This window comes from Stegastes partitus, unplaced genomic scaffold (assembly GCF_000690725.1).
Source record: "Stegastes partitus isolate 25-593 unplaced genomic scaffold, Stegastes_partitus-1.0.2 Scaffold32, whole genome shotgun sequence".
Lineage (NCBI taxonomy): Eukaryota > Metazoa > Chordata > Actinopteri > Pomacentridae > Stegastes > Stegastes partitus.
In genome coordinates, this window is record NW_007577763.1 from 10,857 (window position 1) to 29,357 (window position 18,501).

Consider the following 18,501-nt stretch of genomic DNA (forward strand, 5'->3'; position numbering starts at 1 on the left):
AGGCCTCCACATCACAGCCTGGACCTCAGAGAACGGGCTGGTTTAGTTCAGACTGAAGCACAATGATGAAGATTCCCACTGACATGTAACTCATATCACCACTAGAATACATGTCAGAGTGATTACAGTCTGGTGTCTCCTCCCATCAGAAGGAGAACATGAGAACTGTGTGCAGATAGCATTAAATAGCACCGGCGCTGGAAAGTTTGTGATCACGGAGCCAAATATGTGTTGTATAACAGCTTCCCTAATAGTGCGCTGTTTGTGAGATAAGCTGCTATCGATACCCGCCCTGCTGGAGCGCCGTCACAGAACCAGGACGTCTGTAAACACAGCCAAGCTTCAGAGGAGCTCTCTGCTGCACATGTTCTAGTTCAGGGTTCTGGGCGCTGGCTGGTGTGAATATGAGGGGGCTGCAGTTTTACGGTGTTTTTCAAATTGTTGTCAGCTGACGAGGACCCTGCATGATAGCGCCAGTGGAGTATAAAATGTTTATTGGCTATAAATGGGCCCAGCACTGGGCCCGTCTCACAGCAGGAGAATCACTGGATATCCCACTCAGCTCCATGTGGAGGAGCGCTGGCCCACTCTGCTTCACCTCCACGCTGCTCAGTCTGGTTCTCATTGTGTTCGCCCTTATGTAACCCACCACAGGCCTGGGGTGTGAGAGGAGGCCAGTGGAGAGGCCGGTGGAGAGGAGGCCGGTGGAGCCTCCACACTGCCCAACCAAGAAGCCGTGTGGCTGGACTCAGCAGCTTCATGAGGAGCCTTCTCCTGTTGACCTGCTGCAGGAGGACGCTCCGTCAGCTGCTGGTTCACACTCACCTGCACTACTGTACTACTGCTGTGGGCAACCATATGGGGCCTGGCAGTGGCCAGCTGGTGACCAGCAGCTCGGTTCCTGGTGAGAGGACAACCCGGCCTCAGCCAGCTGCTGTTGCACGTCTGTAAAGACTGTGGTCGCTGCAGAGCTGCTCTTCGTGTCGGCCCTCCCTGCAGCCCTCAGTGGCCCCCACGCTTCCCAACAACACGTGTCTCCTCCTCCAGCTCCTCCTTCATCCCTCCTCCTCCTCCTCCTCCTCTGTCTCCGCTGAGAGTTTGACTGAAGTCACAAGTGTCGGTTCGGTACTCGGTGAGGATCTGTGTGTCGAACCGGGATGTACAGGTACAGAGCTGTGTTCTAACCGGGACTCTCCTCGGCTGACTAGAGCCATGGCCAGGACCAGAACCAGCTGACGACCCACTGATCCAGAACACCGGCTCCGTCTGGACGCGTCCGTCCTTTAACTCGTGTTTTAGTCCCGGGACTACTTCGCCTCTTCCTCTCGTCCCGACCTGAGCCGCTCCGTCCGCCTCCCCGCCATGAGGAGCACATGACCGGAGGGACGTAGAAGTTCTCCTCGGACCAACACCTGCCCCCCGCCGCCGAGGCTCCGCGCTCCCCCCAGCCCGCCGGCATGACCCTCGGAACAGTGTCCGGCTCCGGCGGCTCGTCGGCGGTCAGCTTCTGCTCGTGCTGCGGGGCCAAGATGGTTCCCGACTTCAGCCACGACACCGTGGAGTCCCGGAACCAGATCAACCAGCTGTGAGTGAGCTGTGGGGACCTAGAGGGTTGTGGACATAAGGGTAGTGACAGGTTATAGATTATATATTCTAGATTTTGGATAGATAGATAGATTATAGATTATATATATATAGATATAGATGGATTAACCAGCTGTGAGTGGGCTGTGGGGAACTGGAGGGTTTTGGAGCAGAAGGCTGCGATACATTAGATAGTTTATAGATTATAGATAGATAGATTATAGATAGATTAAACATACATACATAGATCATTATAAGGAGGGTCTATATCTAAATGAACCCTCTTGACACTTGAGCACAGCTTCACTTCCAGAGATGAGATAACCTGTGAAACTATAAAACCTTCCTGTTGGAGCAGCGTTCAAACGTGGCCTGGATGAGTCTCTGTGAGCCGACATCCTGGCCGGTGCTGGTGTCTCTGTGACATACTCTCACACTGAGTCAGCTGGTGCTTTTGCAATAGTTTTGCAACCTCAGGCTCGTATGTGGTGGTTTCCTGGTGACGTAGCAGAGCCTTGCTCATCTCTGTGCTCGCTGTTGACCTTACTAAGACATATGCTGTACATGTGGCGTGAGTCATCCCACCTGCTCCACAGGTTAGACTCCGCCACAGAGACGCTCCTCCTGCTGCTGGGCTGAGCACAGACTCCATCAGCTGGTCCCCAGGTCAACCAGCAGAGGAAACCTTTTTCCTTCCTCCTCTGTTTGTCCAGGGCTGGGATGTTGTTGGTTTGAGCACGTGGCGGTTTGCTGTGATGACAGTAGATACATTGGAATTTAACTTTCAGACCTCCAGGACGGTAACCTACATGAGGCTGAAGAGGAGGAACAGTAAGCAACATGTGTCGCATCATGTTTTTTTGTTTTATATACGCAGTAAAGGTCATTTTTCATGGAGACAGACAGTGTAATGTCTTTAAGGTTTCTGTACTTTGGTATAACAGATGTGGCGTCTAATGATTTATCTCCACTGAAGCTGGTGTTGGAGGTCTGTGACTCACTGTTAGATAATCCTTCTTGGAGACAGACCCAAACTGGCCTACATCCACTTGGCTGACACTTAGAATAGGACCAAGACAGAGCAGTCCAGTTGGTGTTCTGGTGACCCAGTAATGGACTGCACTGGAAATCTGGTTGCTGATCACATAACATGCCTCAAAGTCACAAAGCGGTTAGTTTTGCCCCCGTTTCCTGTGAGGTCAGCAGACCAGCACCACTCTGTGTTCTGGATAAATTGGACTAATTCAGAGACCGTCTTGTTGGTGTGTCAGGAGTTCCCATCATCCACCGTGTCTGTACTCTGTGTGTGTGTCGGCAGACATCAAGCACACTGAGGTGGAGGCTGTTTTGCGAGTGAGATGTAAAAGGCTTTAGCCGACTCGTACATGTGCTGAAGACAAGTCTGCCCTTCAGATCACAGTTTAGTCTGTTCCAGTGTTTCCAAACTCTGATAAGCTTAGCAAGTTTGGGAAGAAAAAAAATCAATGCAGGAATTACTGCTACTGGATTAAAAGCTGGTGAAGTCAGCATGAACCAATTGTTCACAAAGTGGTTGTATGATTTCCAGCGTGTGTGTTTGGCTGCTGTCAGGTCGTCTGTAGAGGAGAACCAGCCTGCAGCCGTCTCTGGACACCACGCAGCCTGATTGCATTGTTTAGCAGCAGTTTCACAAACACGTGATTGTGTGGTGAGGTTATTGAGTAAACCCAACATTTAGCCTTTATGAGGGCTGCACCCAGGCTTCAAGGAAATAGTTCTTGTTAATGTGAGTTTGCACAAGGATGCTTTATGGGAACGTGTTGCGAGAGTCACTCGGTGTGTTCTGGCCGTCGCGTGTCTAGTAAACAGCAACAGATGTGGGACTCCTCTCACTTCCTGGTTTTGTTGAAAACACGGCACGAGGCTGTTTGATTGTCGTTATCACCCCTCCCTGGTATTGTTCTGGGTGGACAGCATCAACAACAACAACCTGGTGTGTTTCATGTGTACAGACTGAATGTGTGTGTTTACTCCTCTATGAGTGATTATAGGCCTGGAGGTTGTCGCTGGAGCTAAAGTGTTACCCGTAGTCGTCCCAGCAGCTTTAGAAATGCCAGCAAACCCCTGTCTTGCGCTGCATATGTGTTCCAAAGAAAACAGATAAGACTGAAACGTGACCGTGTGAGCAACTTCAGCAGCTGAACAGGGACATGAGCGGCAGGATGTAGGTCACAGCTTGTGCTTGTGATGCATCGACAGTCACACAACATCCATAACGTCGTTTAAGTTGATGGAATTAGCTCCAGTAGAGCACAAGAAGCCAGACTAGAGTAGAGCTGCTTGGTGTTTTACAGCTCAACCTGTGACCAGGAAGCTGCTCATAAACAGGTGGATGTCCAGATCCACGTGTTGTGAAGTACAACACACAAACGTGAACCGCTTTATTGCTCCATGTTATCAAAGTGGGTGTAGAAGCTCTGATTCAGTCCTGGTTGCTTCCAGCTGTGCTCTTCATCACCTCATTTGACCAACATGAAGAAAGTCTATTTAGGTTCCTCCGTCCTGCAGTTTGTCTCACTGTAAGTTAGCTGTAATCTGAATCGGTCTTAGAATAGCGCTGCAGCCTGCCCAGGTGTGTTTCCTGACTGCCTGCACACTGGATAAGCACAGAAACTGCAGCAAACCTTGTAGCGCTCACTCACAAACATACGAAGGACAGCAATGGGTCTGGACGGCCGGTTAAAGGCGTGCAGGCCCGGACAGAAGCCTGTTCAGTTGGACCTGGTTCTGCCTCCTCTGTCTCTGCCTCTTCAGCCCACATCTGCTGCTTTCGTGGTTTCCAGCTTCGCCCCAACCATCTGTTTTGTAGTGATGGATGATCTGGAACTTGTTTTTGTGCTTTGGTTAAACTGTTCAGCTGGGAATAACATGTGGAGCGTGCAACACCGGTCCACAGCCAGACCCACTCTGAGGTCTGTGGCTGCGCTGGACCAGCAGGTCCTCCACCAACTGGTTCTGTCCCTGCTCATCAGTCTGTCGCTGCAGACACTCCAGCTCGCTGGCTGTCTTTATCGTGGCCTGTTTCTGTCTCGGGTGCAAGCTGACAAGGCCTTAGCAGGGCCTGGCCCGCACAGAGCACGGCCCTATATTTATCCCACTCTGCTGCCGAGAGTGACTAATATGGGCACAGGCTGGAGGAGGGTCACCCAGCTATCTGCCCACCCTGCTGAGGGGTCCTTACATAGGGAGGATTGTGTCTGTGACTGTTGCCCTAACAAGTACCTGCTGCCTCGCTGCAGCCATAAAGCCCCAAGCAACGACCCTGCCCACCCTCTAACACTCTGACTGGGTCTTCTTTATCTTCCATCTTTCACAGCCCACTCCTCATTTACACTCCGTGGAGTCGGATGTAATCGAGCTGCTTGTCCTCCTTCCATGCTCCTGCTTGCTTTGTCCTTCTGTGTGTATATTTTTACCCTTAGATCAGCTGGACGTGAACTTTTCCAGCTGCCGTGACACCGTTTGGTAACCTTTCTTGTTTGGACTTTACACTGACACAACACACACCTCATGCAGTGCGTCTGGCTGTTCCTGCTCTCTGATGGTGCGTTATTACATTGCAGGTGTATCGGCTGTGATCAGCTCCGTCCGCTGGTGTTGCCCCAGTAGACCATGCTGACACCGTAAGACGGTCTCACTGCTGCAGACATTCAAGGATCGGTTAAAATATATTGTTTACATGTGAAATAGCGCCACAACAAACCCCCAATAATCTTTGGATTATTCTCTCGATTAATTGACTAAAGTTTTTTATGTAAACACCATAAAATAACACACTGGATATCGTTTCCTGAGATCTTCTGTGTACTGTCATGTATGGCATGAAAATCACTAAAGTCTCATATCTGTGAAACTGAAACCAGATTTTAAAAATGACTCAAATTAATGACCAAGAAGCAAATCGTTTCCTGCTGATGAATTGACGAGTGTTTGTGCAGCTCTTTTGTGATCCGCTGGGTGATGATGCTGCCTGTGTGTCAGTGTTATCATGCCGCTACATAGCCATTCCTCTATACGTCTCCTGAAGCCAGTGTTCACAGCCGTGTAGGCTCCTGGGCGCTGCTCTGCTCCGTACAGTAAGCAGACGTGCTCTTATGAATGCAGTCTATCAATAGCTGACACTTTTAAAGGACTACTGTATTTTTAGAAACTGTATTTGAAAGTCGCTCACAGCCCCCACCTCTAACCGTCAGGCTTACATTACTCTCTCTGTGTGTCTGCGTGCAGGAGTAAAAGTGCATGTTTGCATGGATGCACGTGCGCTGCCCTCCAGGCGGGATTCTCAGGGAGAGCAGCAGTGTTGCATTACAGATGACATTGTACAGTAGCACTGCTATACATGGTCACTGCCAAGTCCAGTGCATCAGTGTGTGAGCACAGCGGGACGCGATGCAGCGCTCACCGAGCAGGAGGACGGAAAACAAAAGTAGGACAAAGTTGTGAGAAATGCAGAAAGGAGGAAGCAGCAGAGGGGAGAGTGAGAGGAAACAGCTGGGTCAGGGGCGGGTGGGTGATGGGAAATGAGCTCAGCACAAGGCTGCTGTTCTCTCCCATGGCCCTGCTGTCGGTGTTCCTGGTTCATCTGTGGCATCAGCAAAACTCAGGAAGGACAGTCGGATGATGGGAGGACAGAGAGATGAAGTTACAGACAGAATGGGGGACAGGAAGCTGGGATGACAGGCAGCACCAGACGTGTTTTGAGTGTGAAACTGTAGAAGCTGCTGAACTGTGGACGGTAGGTTCATGGAGTGTAGACGGGCAGCCTGCTGCTGAGCCAAAGGGTTTACATCCAAACAAGTGCATCGCCAAAATGTCTGCGTCATTCAAAAGCTTTGATGTCGTCATCCAGCGCTAGTTAACCCCAGTGATCCTCATTGTGTGTGTGTGTGTGTTTTCGTCAGTTCCTTGTCTTGGTTTCTGGCCCTGGAGGCTCAAAACACTCCTATTTTTAGCAGGTCAGGTTGGGCAACTCCCTAAATCACTAGCAACACTTGTTTTGTTTTGGACAGAATGCTGTGAGCTTAAACCTTCACACATATTCACTACATCTGATCTCTTATGAAGCATTAACTTTTGTCAAGCTAATGCCCTGTGTACAATATTTCATATTTGAAAAGATAAAGAAGCTTGAAGTAGCAACACAGGGTTTCTCTAGACGTTCGTTTTCCTTTAGGACCCACATCTGGCTGGGTGCCACAGCTGTGGCTGCACACAGACCTGTTCCTGGAAAGCCTGTCAGCTGCAGCCTGACTGGAGCGCTCAGCTCTGACAGAACCTGCAAAGTCGGTACAGACGCTGTGTTTTTGTTTCTGTGATTAATTTATCCCTGGTCCGCAAGAGCTTCTTCAGACTTAATTAAACTTTTAAAGGGGACAGTTTTGGTCACAGCAGCGCTTGGTGCTCTCTGCATCCAGCACATGTGCTGCATAAAGAGCCGAGCGTTGGCTGTTCCAGTGCTACATGTGTTGCTGGGCCTCATTCGGGTCAGGGTGTAGTGGTCCCGTGGCTGTCAGAAGTAGGTCTCCAGCTCTTCTGCTGGTGTGACTTAGGTTAGTGTGCCACTGTGAGAGTCCAACAAAAGGCCAGTCATCCACTGTTGAAGCGCTGACCTCAGTTTATTATGTGTCGTCCTCCTCCATGCAGTTAATGAGATTAGGTGTCTCTGGAGGAATAGAACCCATTAAATGCGACCTGCTGTGGAGCGCAGCGGGCTGGCCGGCTCGTATCTCTGCTCAAACCCTGTGGAGGCAAGGACTCACTCTGTCTTCCCTCTCGGACCCCCGGTCCTCTCCCATTCCCCCCATCCCTCCCTACTGGCAGCTGTTGCTGTAGGCCTGTGTGTAATCCAGCTGTGTGGAGGAGCAGAGAACATTGTGTTCTGAGTTCACATCGGGGCTCGGCTCTTGTTTTGCTTGCATGGCTATGCCGGCTCTGATCTGGAGCCTGCAGACCAGAGCTGAATGGAGCATTGTGACGCTGACATGAGCCGTGACAACATTCGTCCATTCCTTGTCCCCATCGGGCCGTTGTTATGAGAAGTTGGGGTCAGCATGTGCAAGGAAGTGATGACAAAAGCAGTGCACATAAATAATTACTGAAATTACACAAAGACAAGATATTATGAGATAACGTGGCTGAAGTCATTCAGGTTTCTGTTAACGTCTGGTTTTCTTTTCTCTCCCCTCCAGTATCAGTGAGAGTTTCCTCACAGTGAAAGGTGCAGCCCTGTTCCTCCCGAGAGGCAGCAGCCCCACACCGAACGCTGCCCCTCGCATCAGCCAGCGCAGGAACAAGCACACAGGTAAACACCTGCACATGCTGCTCCGTGTCCGTCAGGGAGGCTCTCCTCCCTGATTGGCTGGGATGAGCGCCATAACTTCAGAGCTTGAGATGAAATGGGACCATGTGTTTCCAGAAGACATTCCTCCATAGGAATATGGGCAACAGCTGGTGTTAGCTTCAGTCAAACGGTTTCATAACAACACAGATAAGCTCCGTGGTGGGGAGCTTGTTTGCTGGAGTTAGAAAAAAAAAAAAGAAAGCCAGAAATATTTTAGTTTTGGATGATGGATGATGGAAAAAAAGTCACAGATGCAAGAAAAATCTGTGGTGGCGAGTGGATCGAAAAAGAAAGGCTTTGTAGCTATAAACAGAACCAACATCCTTCCTTGTTTAACACAAAGGATTTCTTCACTTCGATGTATTTAGCGTTGGGTTCCATGTGTAGGAGATGATACCAGGAGTCAGCCTCTGGTCAGGGAGCTGAACTAAGCACAACTGTTCTACCTGTTCTGTCCAGGTGACCTCCAGAAACACCTCCAGACCATGTTCACTGTGCTGCGACCAGAGGACACCATCCGGCTGGTCAGTACCCCACATACACATCAAACACACAACAAACACACAACAAACACACAACAACACACAACAAACACACAACAAACATACACTAACACACAACAAACACACAACAACACACAACATACAACAAACACGCGTACCTCTCTAATGTCTCCTGTCCTTGCAGGCTGTGCGTCTGGAGAGTGCATACCCTCAGGTGACCCGCTACATGGTGGTGGTCTCCACCAATGGCAGGCAGGACACGGAGGAGAGCATCGTCCTCGGCATGGACTTCGTGTCCTCTGACAGGTCGGTACCGAGGCCGCTGCCTTGTAGCAGCATTACCACAGGTGTTGTGTTTCATTTAGCGTTCAGACTGCAGCTTTAATGTAGTCAGAGGAAGCTAAATGTGAGGGTGATGGTGTCGCTGGTGGTGAAAACTGTTCACAGTGACGTAGTCCACACCACTGGGCCTTCCATCCATCCTGTGGTCTGTGTGATGTCGCACCGCTGCCTTTTGCTGTGTTGTTGACCATGTTGATCTTCCTGCCAGCTGCTGCACGGTGGGCCTGGTTCTACCTCTGTGGAGTGACACTCTGATCCACTTGGATGGAGACGGGTAAGACACCACACCTACTTCCTCTAACTGCTCTGCTCACTTCTTTACTCGCTGTTGACGCTGTTGGTGCTGAGAGAAGCTGTGAGCTGTCTCTGGAAACCCACTCTGATGTGTTTCTGTCTCCACAGTGGCTTTAGTGTGTCCACGGTGAGCAGGGTCCATGTCTTCAAGCCGGTGTCGGTCCAGGCCATGTGGTGAGCAGCCTTTCTCTCTTATAGTACTGGATCCATTGCACCCCTGTGACCTCCAGCCTTTCATCTGTTAGTTTTCCTTCTTTTGTTCCCTCATTATCTCTCTGCTTCCAGTCTCTTCCTAATCTCCTGCTCTCTCATGCCAGTGCTGCCTCTTCATTTCCTCATTCTGTCCCTTTGTTGCTCTGCTCTTCTTCTGCCCGTTCTTCCTCTAACATCCCCTGATGCCTCCATTCATCAGCAGCTGTAGCTCTGCATTGTGTCGCTGTAATCATTCAGCTTTTCTCTTCCCCTGTACTCCATTAATCAACCACCTCCCTGCTTATATTTCTCCTGTTTGTTTTTTTAAACTTATTCCTTGCATATCTTTCTTTTACTTTCTATCCATCTTATCCCACCTTCCTCCTGATTTCTTCCTCATTTAAATGCCTGTGTGTGTCGTTTTTGTTGGAGGCGGTTGCTCCGGTGTAAATCTTTCTTTAACCGTCTGCCTTCAGGTCGGCCCTCCAGTCGCTGCACAAAGCCTGTGAGGTGGCTCGCTGCCACAACTACTACCCCGGCAGCCTGTTCCTGACCTGGGTCAGCTACTACCAGAGCAGGGTCTCATCCAACCAGTTCTGCATCAACGAATGGAACGCCATGCAGGATGTGGAGTCACACCGTGCCAACTCACCCGTCCTCTTCACAGACCTGTGAGTAGAGCAGAGAGGACCTCCTGATGTACCACAGCTGATACATCTGGAGCTGATGGTGTGTGTGTGTGTGTGTGTGTCAGCACTGCCCCATTGATGTGTGGTGTAAAATTCCTGTGGAGTGAATCCACTGCTCTGAAAATGTTTTCAAGTTCAGGGATGTGTTGAATGAAAATCCACCAGAGACCCTGTTTCATAACTACATACCATATTACGTCTGAAATATATTTAGTCACTGCAGTTGTTTTTCTTTCCTTTTCCTGATGATGAACTTTTTGCAATCAGAAACAGATGTAAAGAGTAATTAACCCTTGGAGCCCGACGCTCACACAGTCCCGTCCTCTCAGTTGAGCTGCTCTTGAAGTATTTCTGCAGCGAGGTGTACAGATATCAGATGAAACCGCATGACCTGACCTTTCCAAAAATACCGGTTCCTCGTCTGTGACGAAGTGGCTGGGATAAAAAATAACCTTGAATTTCCTTTAATCATAGCTCTACCCTGCATGTAGGTGTGCATCCACTACTCTTGTTTATGACTGAATAATTAAAATAAGTAAATCCGTTATGTGTTCATGTCACATTAGAAGAAACAGCAGTAAAGGAGCTCTGCAGCTGTGGTTGGTGCTTATCTGTCGGCTGCACGAGAGCCACAGAATGGAGGCAGATCAAACTTCTGACAAATCATTTGCGTACTCATTTGACATTCTGGGGAAACGTTTGTTTGGTTGGTCACCTTTGCATCCTGGATGTGAACACGTCAGTGAGTGAAGTCAGTCGTTATTATTATTAGTCACCAGTTGTACAGTGATGATCCCTGATTATAACCAAGTTAAGAAATTGAAAGTAAAGATGGTGAAATTACACCACAAGGTTGGAGGCACAGATTATATACTCACTGTTTCTGGTTCACTTTTGGACCGAACATACTAAATGTCCCTGGAAGGACTGTAGTTCTCAACTAGTGTGTTCTAAAATGAGAAGTGAGGGGAGCTGTAGCTGTTGTGAAGGAGTGTACGCTGCAGCAGACATGTGCTCTTCAGCAGCATGTGAATGATGCAGGCTACAGGACCACATACCTTCTCTCATGTGGAGGAACCAGCAATGCACAACAGAGAAGATTCTGACCTCTCAACACAGATACTCCTACATGCGTCACAGATTCAGAGAAAGCCAGAGGTGTTCCACGGCAGCTCCTAAATAAGACTCAGGCTCTGTAGGGCAGCGTTTCTCAACCTCTCCTCACGTGCCCACCGTGTTTCTCCAGCACCTATCAGTCTGCAGAGCCGGACTCTGGACCGAGGGTCAAATGCTGTCTCTGACCTTCCAAGGCAACACAGCCGGGCATAAACAAAAGCAAAAGCAGGCGCGGCTGAAACATCAGCTCACACATACACGGGTTTGTACTCTGTGACACCGAACTGTCAACAGATCCACAAGGGGCATAGAAAGTTCTGGGACCGACACAGGCTGCAGGATTTATGTCTTTTCTAATAGCAGGGAAATTCCCCTCACTGCTGCTGAGTCACGAGCCTCGCCACCTATTTGGAGCGTCTCTCAGACACACTTCAGAGGTCCTCAAGTGTCCAAAATAGCTGAGGCTGTAGCTGGCCTGATTTACTGGTGGAAAAATGAAAAGCAGACGCCACGAAGGCCGGTGGACAGAAGCAGGTGGCCGTCACAGAGGGAGGTGAGGGCACCACCTGATGCCCCGATGGAGGGAGTGGAGGAGGGTGGAGGCAGCAAGACAGCAGCTTTCCACTGGACAATTAAGAAAAACCGTATTTACAGTCGGCGTGTTTGTCCTTGAGTCACGCCGGTTTACGAGCTCCAGACCCATAAAGCCCGCTGGTGTTCCCGCTCAGGGCGCAGCCACGTGACCCGCCAGTGTTTGTTGACATGGCAGCTTATTTCCCTGCGTAAGCACTCAGTGAAGGTTTGAGATAGCAGGATGTTTAGCGTCGGCATGCTTTGGTGTTAGTCTGATTTATGGGGATTACTGTGAATTCCCGTCGGCTGCTTATCTCTCCGCAGTACAAGGAAGTAACATAATATTTCCATTCTCTGTGTACTCATTATTCCTTGTGGCGTCATTTACCACTGGAGCTTTTCTTCAGTGTATTTTCTGGTCCGTCCCTCCCTCAGGCCGTCTGCGGACAAGTCAAGGCTTGTTGTGAGGTTAAAGTGTTACTGGATGTTGGTGAATTTTCTTCATAGCTCAGCCCTGTGGACTCATTCTCAGGAGGTCAGTGGGACGTTTAGCATTTACATAAACAAGCCGAGACTGTAAGTGTGTGATTCCACACCTGTGGTCACCCGACTTCCTCGTTCTGTGGCCACTGACCGAGACTGCTTGGACTGTCGCTCTGACCAGTCAGGTAGCAGCAAAACAACAGGTAATGAGACAACGTGAGCAGGAGAAGCTCAGAGACAAGCTGAGCTCTTCCCTCCAGAGAGATAATTAGGCCACTTGCTGGCATCATCAGCGTGACATCTAAAGGCTAAATGCGTCCCCCACCAGTGTGGCTAGAAACAGAGGCAGGCACAACAACAGGAACGCTCTACAAGGGGACTTTGTTGTGGATGGCCGACGGGCCACGCTCTCAGACGTTCTGTTCTCCCTCCAGCTTCTGAGAATCACACAAAGTGGTGATTCTCTTGTGGAACAAGTAATCTCATTGAGACTAGAGTGAAAATGAATCAATGAGCAGAAGGCAAGGGTCGCTACTGTGACTGTGAAGGTGGTTCTTTGTGTCCAGAATGTGTTTTTTAGGCTAAAAGAAGATGTGTTGAAGGTGTTTAAATGAAGGTGTTTGTGTGTTTATTCAGGCCGACGGAGAGGGAGCGCACAGAGAGGCTGATCAAGATGCGCCTCAGAGAGATCATGATGCAGAAAGACCTGGAGAACGTCACCTGCAAGGAGGTGAGCAACCGCCACTCATTCTGTCGGGGTTTTGCGGATGCAGATTTTCACTCTTCTTCATACACAAACTACAAAGTGAAGTTTTCCCCATCCTGAAGTTGTAACCACCACATGAACCAGGAAGTCACGGACAGACTTAGTGCTTGTCTGAACTGTGCTCGTCCTTTCCCAGATCCGAACGGAGCTGGAGATGCAGATGGTGTGTAACCTGAGGGAGTTTAAAGAGTTCATAGACAACGAGATGATTGTCATCCTGGGCCAGATGGACAGCCCCACGGAAATCTTTGAACATGTCTACCTGGTAAGAACCCGTCCTCTCTGAACCACAGAGTTCAGTTACGGCGTAGTCGTCATTTGTCAGAATATTCCTCCTCATCATTTATGCCGTAGCTTATATGTTTTGGCTCGTTTGTAGTCTTTTTGTATGGAAATGACTGGATGTGTGCCATCTGCAGGGCTCTGAGTGGAACGCCTCCAACCTGGAGGAGCTGCAGAACAGTGGGTAAGAGATGAGTCCCTCCGTTACTCTGAAGTTAATTAATGAACGCTGCCAACCATTCTGACTCAAAGTGATGTGTCTCAGTTTTAATAAATGGAGAGATCACACTTTGTGTATAAACAATACTTTCTCATTGAAGTTAATTAAAATGAGGGCTTCAATTATCTTCATGACTTCTGGGATGAGAACACGAGGTCCACTGAGCAGCTTTTTGGAGTGCTGGTTTTAAACATCAGCTTCTGAATTCATTTATTTAATCACAGTTAAAATACACGTTTTACTCTCTGAACCCTGAAACCTTCTGAGGCTGTGCTATTTAAAAACAGTTACACCCTTCATCGTAGCAAGAGGCTGCAGTCATTGGTGTCCGATGGGCCTTAGCCAATCATGTGTGACTTTCTGTGTTGTCTGGAAAGTCTGAATATTAATTCATAAAATAAAAATGAATATTTGTTGCTTGCATTGAACTCCGGCGACCCTCCTCTTCCTGTCTACTCTGTAGAGTGCGCTACATCCTGAATGTGACCAGGGAGATAGACAACTTCTTCCCAGGGATGTTTGAATACCACAACATCAGAGTGTACGACGAGGAGGCCACCAATCTGCTGGAGTACTGGAACGAGACCTACAAGTTCATCACCAAAGCCAAGTAGGTTTTTGCACCAACACACCAGAAGCTGTCCTTATGTCTCAGGTTGGTTCTTTATGACAACAACGCCTCTCTGCTGTGTGTCCTTAGGAAAGCTGGTGCCAAGTGTCTGGTCCACTGTAAGATGGGCGTGAGCCGCTCTGCCTCCACGGTGATCGCCTACGCCATGAAGGAGTACGGCTGGGACCTGGACACTGCCTTCGACTATGTGAAAGAGAGACGGACCGTCACCAAACCAAACCCCTCCTTCATGAAACAGCTGGAGGAGTATCAGGGAATTCTGCTGGCAAGGTGTGTAGACAAGCTTCTGTCCCGTCTGGACTGTCCTTCGAAAGTGTTTTGGAGCTAACTCTCTGATGGTTCTTGTCTTCCACAGCAAACAGAGGCATAATAAGCTGTGGCGCTCCCACTCTGACAGCGACCTGTCAGAGCGGCCGGAGCTGCTGTGTAAACCGTCGTCTCACTCGTTGGGCCGCTCCGACTCCCACAACAACAACACCTCCTCCCCCTCCTTACACCACTTCCTGGGCGTGGCAGTACTGCAGGCGCTGGGTGCTGGACCTGAGGACTCTGCCAGATCCACCGGCACACACACCTCTGACTGTGACGCCCTGTCCAACGGAGTGTCACCGTCGGCGGTTCAGGAGGTCCGGTTCCCCCTCCCCAGACCCCGGGCGGCCACCGTCATCCCAGAGGAAAGGCTGGACAGTTCAGCGAGTGTTGCTGTCACAGTGCCTGTGGCACTGCCACACCCCCCACCGTCACTCCACATCCTACCGCCCACCCCGGAGCTCCAGCGCGCTCACCGAGGCTCACATTCATCTGCTCCAGCAGCCAGATGCAAACGAGTGCAGCTGTCCCTCAGTTTACCTGAGAGAAGCAGCTCAGAAGAAACCTCTCCTCTCACTCTGGGATCCAGCGACTCAGACATGATGAACCAGTCGTTATCAGATTCACCAGCTGACAAGCCCGACCCCCCGCCCCTGGTCCTGCCCCTGGTTCCCAGCGACCACAACAACAACCCCAGTGAGCTACACACTGGCAGTGCCTTCGACAGCCGCGGCGAGGCCGACGGCTGGTCCAACCACAGCACCGACAGCATCGACTTCTTCAGCGCCAGGGAAAAGTTTCTGGGCCTGGCCCAAGACGGCCGCACTCGAACGCTTTCGGAGCAACGGACTCCTGCATCGACGGACGGAGAGACGGAGGCCAATGATGACGAGGAGGAGCAGGGACATGGGCCGAGTCAGGTAGAGACCCACTCAGCTGCCTCAGCTTGTCTTTAGATCATAGCTCAGCTCCATAACTTCAGGCAGTCAAACGGTTTTTCTTTGTTGATTAATTAGCCATTTACTTCAATAACTAAAACATTCATTAATTAGTTTACAAAAAAGTCACCAAATCTTTTGATTTGAAAGAGAAGCAGCAGATTCTTCCAGAAAAGCTGCCCTCTGCATGACTACGATGCCCTTAGGGACACTTAACAGACCACCAGAACAGGCACCAGTCAACAGAACCAGGATGGAGCTGAAGCTGTAATCTAACTTCACTGTTTGTCTACAAGAACAGCAGCTTAGTGACTGGATGAGTCGATACACCTGCATCAAACACAGTGACACCTGCTGGAAGACGAGAGAGTAGTCCTCATTCTCTGTCCAGTGGGATAATGTGTAGTTATAAACGTTATCAATCTGTCTATATTAAAAGTCTCAAACACCAGCAGTGAAGTAATTCATCTGTACCTGTAACACAGGGACTGCTTCACCAGACCGTGACTAATAAATGTGTTTCTCTTTGTCCCTCAGCCGTCTCCGCCGTCTGAAGCCAGCCCCGACCGAACCCACCATGCTAACCATGACAACGGAGTATCGGTCCGCCATATTGTCACTGAGATCGAAGCCATCTGCCACCCCGCCTCCTCTCTGTCCACTCCATCCTCCTCCTCCTCGCTCCCTCCGTCCTCTCTCAGCCGACTGGAACATCCGGAGGAGGCAGAGTCTTGTGAAGCCACTCACGCCTCTGTAACTCCACCTTCGCAGCCTTCGTCTCCCTCCATGCTGCCCTGCGACTGGCCGGCCGGCTCCGTGCGGCGGGCCACCGAGCAGCTGGAGCAGAAGCTGAAGCAGGAGCTGGAACTGGCAGCATCTCAGCGATCTCCGCTGCATTCCCCCAGCAGCGAGCAAGCTCCTGTCAGGCTGCCTCTGGGCTCCCCGACCGCTGAACTTCCTCCCCTTCACTCCCCTCAACACTCCTCAGAACAAAGAATCACTCAGGGAGAGAACATGGCTGTTCCCACTAAACCCAAAGACGGAGAGAAGCTCACAGGGTCACACTCAGAGCTGCAAAGACTCGACAACCTCCCAGACCCTTCACGCTCCCCTCCCCCCAACATCAGCCAAGTCTCTGGTGCTATACCTGTCACTGTGCACACACCTGTAGATAGCCATATGGTGACGTCATCACTGGCCTCTGCTAGTCAGCTAGTAGAGCCATCCCCAGATACCTCAGCCCGGTCCCAAACACAGGGCCGGCTCCACAGCCAGAACCAGCAGCCCCAGGCCCGTTCCGACCCAGTGCTCCTCGATGGGGTGACCGTGCAGGAGTCGGACACAGATGAAGGCCAGCGCTCCGGGTCCCAGGGAGGACACTCGGGCTGCAGCCCCGGCTGTGACGCCCAGAGCAGGCTGGCCCGAGGCTGCCAGGAGCTGGAGCGGATTCAGCAGACGCTCAGAGAGCTGCAGGCTTTCCTCCACGAGGGCGTCGGCCTGGAGACGGCAGACAGACCAGGACAAGAACTGGGGCAGCCTCAGGGCCTGAGAGACGCTATGGACACAGAGCCAGGACATCTTAAAGGGGCCAGTTCTGAGCAGACCCCTGCGGGCCTGGAAGTAGGGCAGCGGCTCAGAGAGAGGCAGGAGGGGAGGAGCTGTGTGCAGCCGCCAGGGTGGCTCCGAGCCATGGAGCTGGAGGCTCGCATTCGCCAGGCAGGCCTCACCCCTCCCTCTCTCATGAAGAGGTCGGCCTCCCTGGCTAAACTGGACTGTCTGGAGCTGTCCGCCACTGACCTCAGCGACCTGGACCTGAGGCCGACCAGCAGGACCACGTCCTCGCGCTCCCAGGACTCCTCCCCCCCGGCCCAGTCCCACCCGGACGACACCTGGAAGAAGCAGAAAGTGCTGAGTCAGAACTGTTGTGTTGAAAAGACGTGTGATGACTCATCATCTCCTCCGTCCCTCAGCCCCTCCTTCTCCTCCTCCACCTCCCTTCATGGCTGCCCGAAGGAGGACGCGGGTGAGAGGGAGGAGCCAGACGGCAGCGTGGCGTCTTTGGCCCGACAGCCGGGGAGGGGACACTCGTCGAGACGCTCTCGGAAAGCTGAGAAAAAGCAGCGAGCCGTCACTGTGCTATACAATACCATGTAACCTCAGTGCAATGGACTGGAACGGACACGACTGGAGCTGTGCACGTGTGAGAGGCTGCATGATGTGTGTGAATGTGTAGCCGCGGGGAGACGTCCGTGTACGTGTAGTGTGTAAGACGTGAATGATGACCGTGTTGCATGTAAATCACTGGATGTGTTTGTCTCAACTGGAGTTCAGGTTTATCTGTACAGTGATGTTATATGAATGTCCAAACAGACTGAAGCGGTGCGTCTGCACTCCATATGACTGTGTCCCTGTGTTTTCAGTGTGACCCTCGCTGCCTGTTGCAGTTTGTGAAACTACAACCAGAGGGGCTTTTTCTCAAAACATGCACTTTACTGTTTCGGTTTTCTTTTGTTGATCTGTTTCTTACCCGGGGAGTATTCTTTTGCACTGTTCTCAGTAGACTTGTCTCTGTTTTTGTTTTCAAAGTGCACAGACATGTCTTTATTCAGATTTTTAATTAAACCAGGACAAAGCTGAAATGTTGTTGTATTTTTTATTAATTGCTTTAGCAGTAAATAAATATGGTGAGTTTGTTTTGACTGCAGTGACCGTTTTTTTCTGTTTGGTATGAGTGCTTCAGCTCACATGTTCCCACTGGAGGAGAAAAGATAAGCCAGAGAAGGATGTGCTGCCACCTGCTGGCCAAGCTGACCCACAGCTTGGAGCATGTGTGGAGGCAGCAGGAGGTGATGAAGGCAGGTGAAGCTGAAGGAGTTCTATTCCTGACAGTAAATATGTAGATTACAGCTGGTGTAATTAACAAACACGACCTTCTGTGGTGAAATTGTGCCACTTTTAGATGGTGAACATCAAAAACTGACACCTAATAGTTGATAGAAACCCACTGATGAGCCACAATATTAAACCTGATGTAGTCTAGATCCACCTGGTGCTGCCAGACCTGCTGTGACTGGTGAGGAAAAGACTGTTGGAGGTGTTCAGAGGCTTGATGTCCATGGATCTGGCTTGTTATGGTGCATCCATAGATCAGGGGTGTCAAACTGATTTTAGCTCAGGGGCCACATCCGACCTAATTAGAT

At 50.5% G+C, this 18,501-nt stretch overlaps 1 protein-coding gene across 1 annotated transcript; it reads left to right on the forward strand.

Annotated features, from left to right (window-relative positions):
- The first annotated feature begins 1,102 nt into the window (after positions 1 to 1,102).
- Positions 1,103 to 18,005, forward strand: ssh2a (slingshot protein phosphatase 2a). The gene is made up of 14 exons (XM_008299909.1): positions 1,103 to 1,585; positions 7,812 to 7,924; positions 8,423 to 8,487; positions 8,651 to 8,772; positions 9,017 to 9,082; positions 9,211 to 9,276; positions 9,771 to 9,965; positions 12,792 to 12,885; positions 13,058 to 13,186; positions 13,341 to 13,387; positions 13,887 to 14,033; positions 14,124 to 14,324; positions 14,410 to 15,283; positions 15,839 to 18,005. The coding sequence occupies exons 1-14, from the start codon at positions 1,458 to 1,460 to the stop codon at positions 17,453 to 17,455; spliced, it is 3,864 nt and encodes a 1,287-aa protein (XP_008298131.1). The 5' UTR covers positions 1,103 to 1,457; the 3' UTR covers positions 17,456 to 18,005.
- Positions 18,006 to 18,501: the final 496 nt, after the last annotated feature.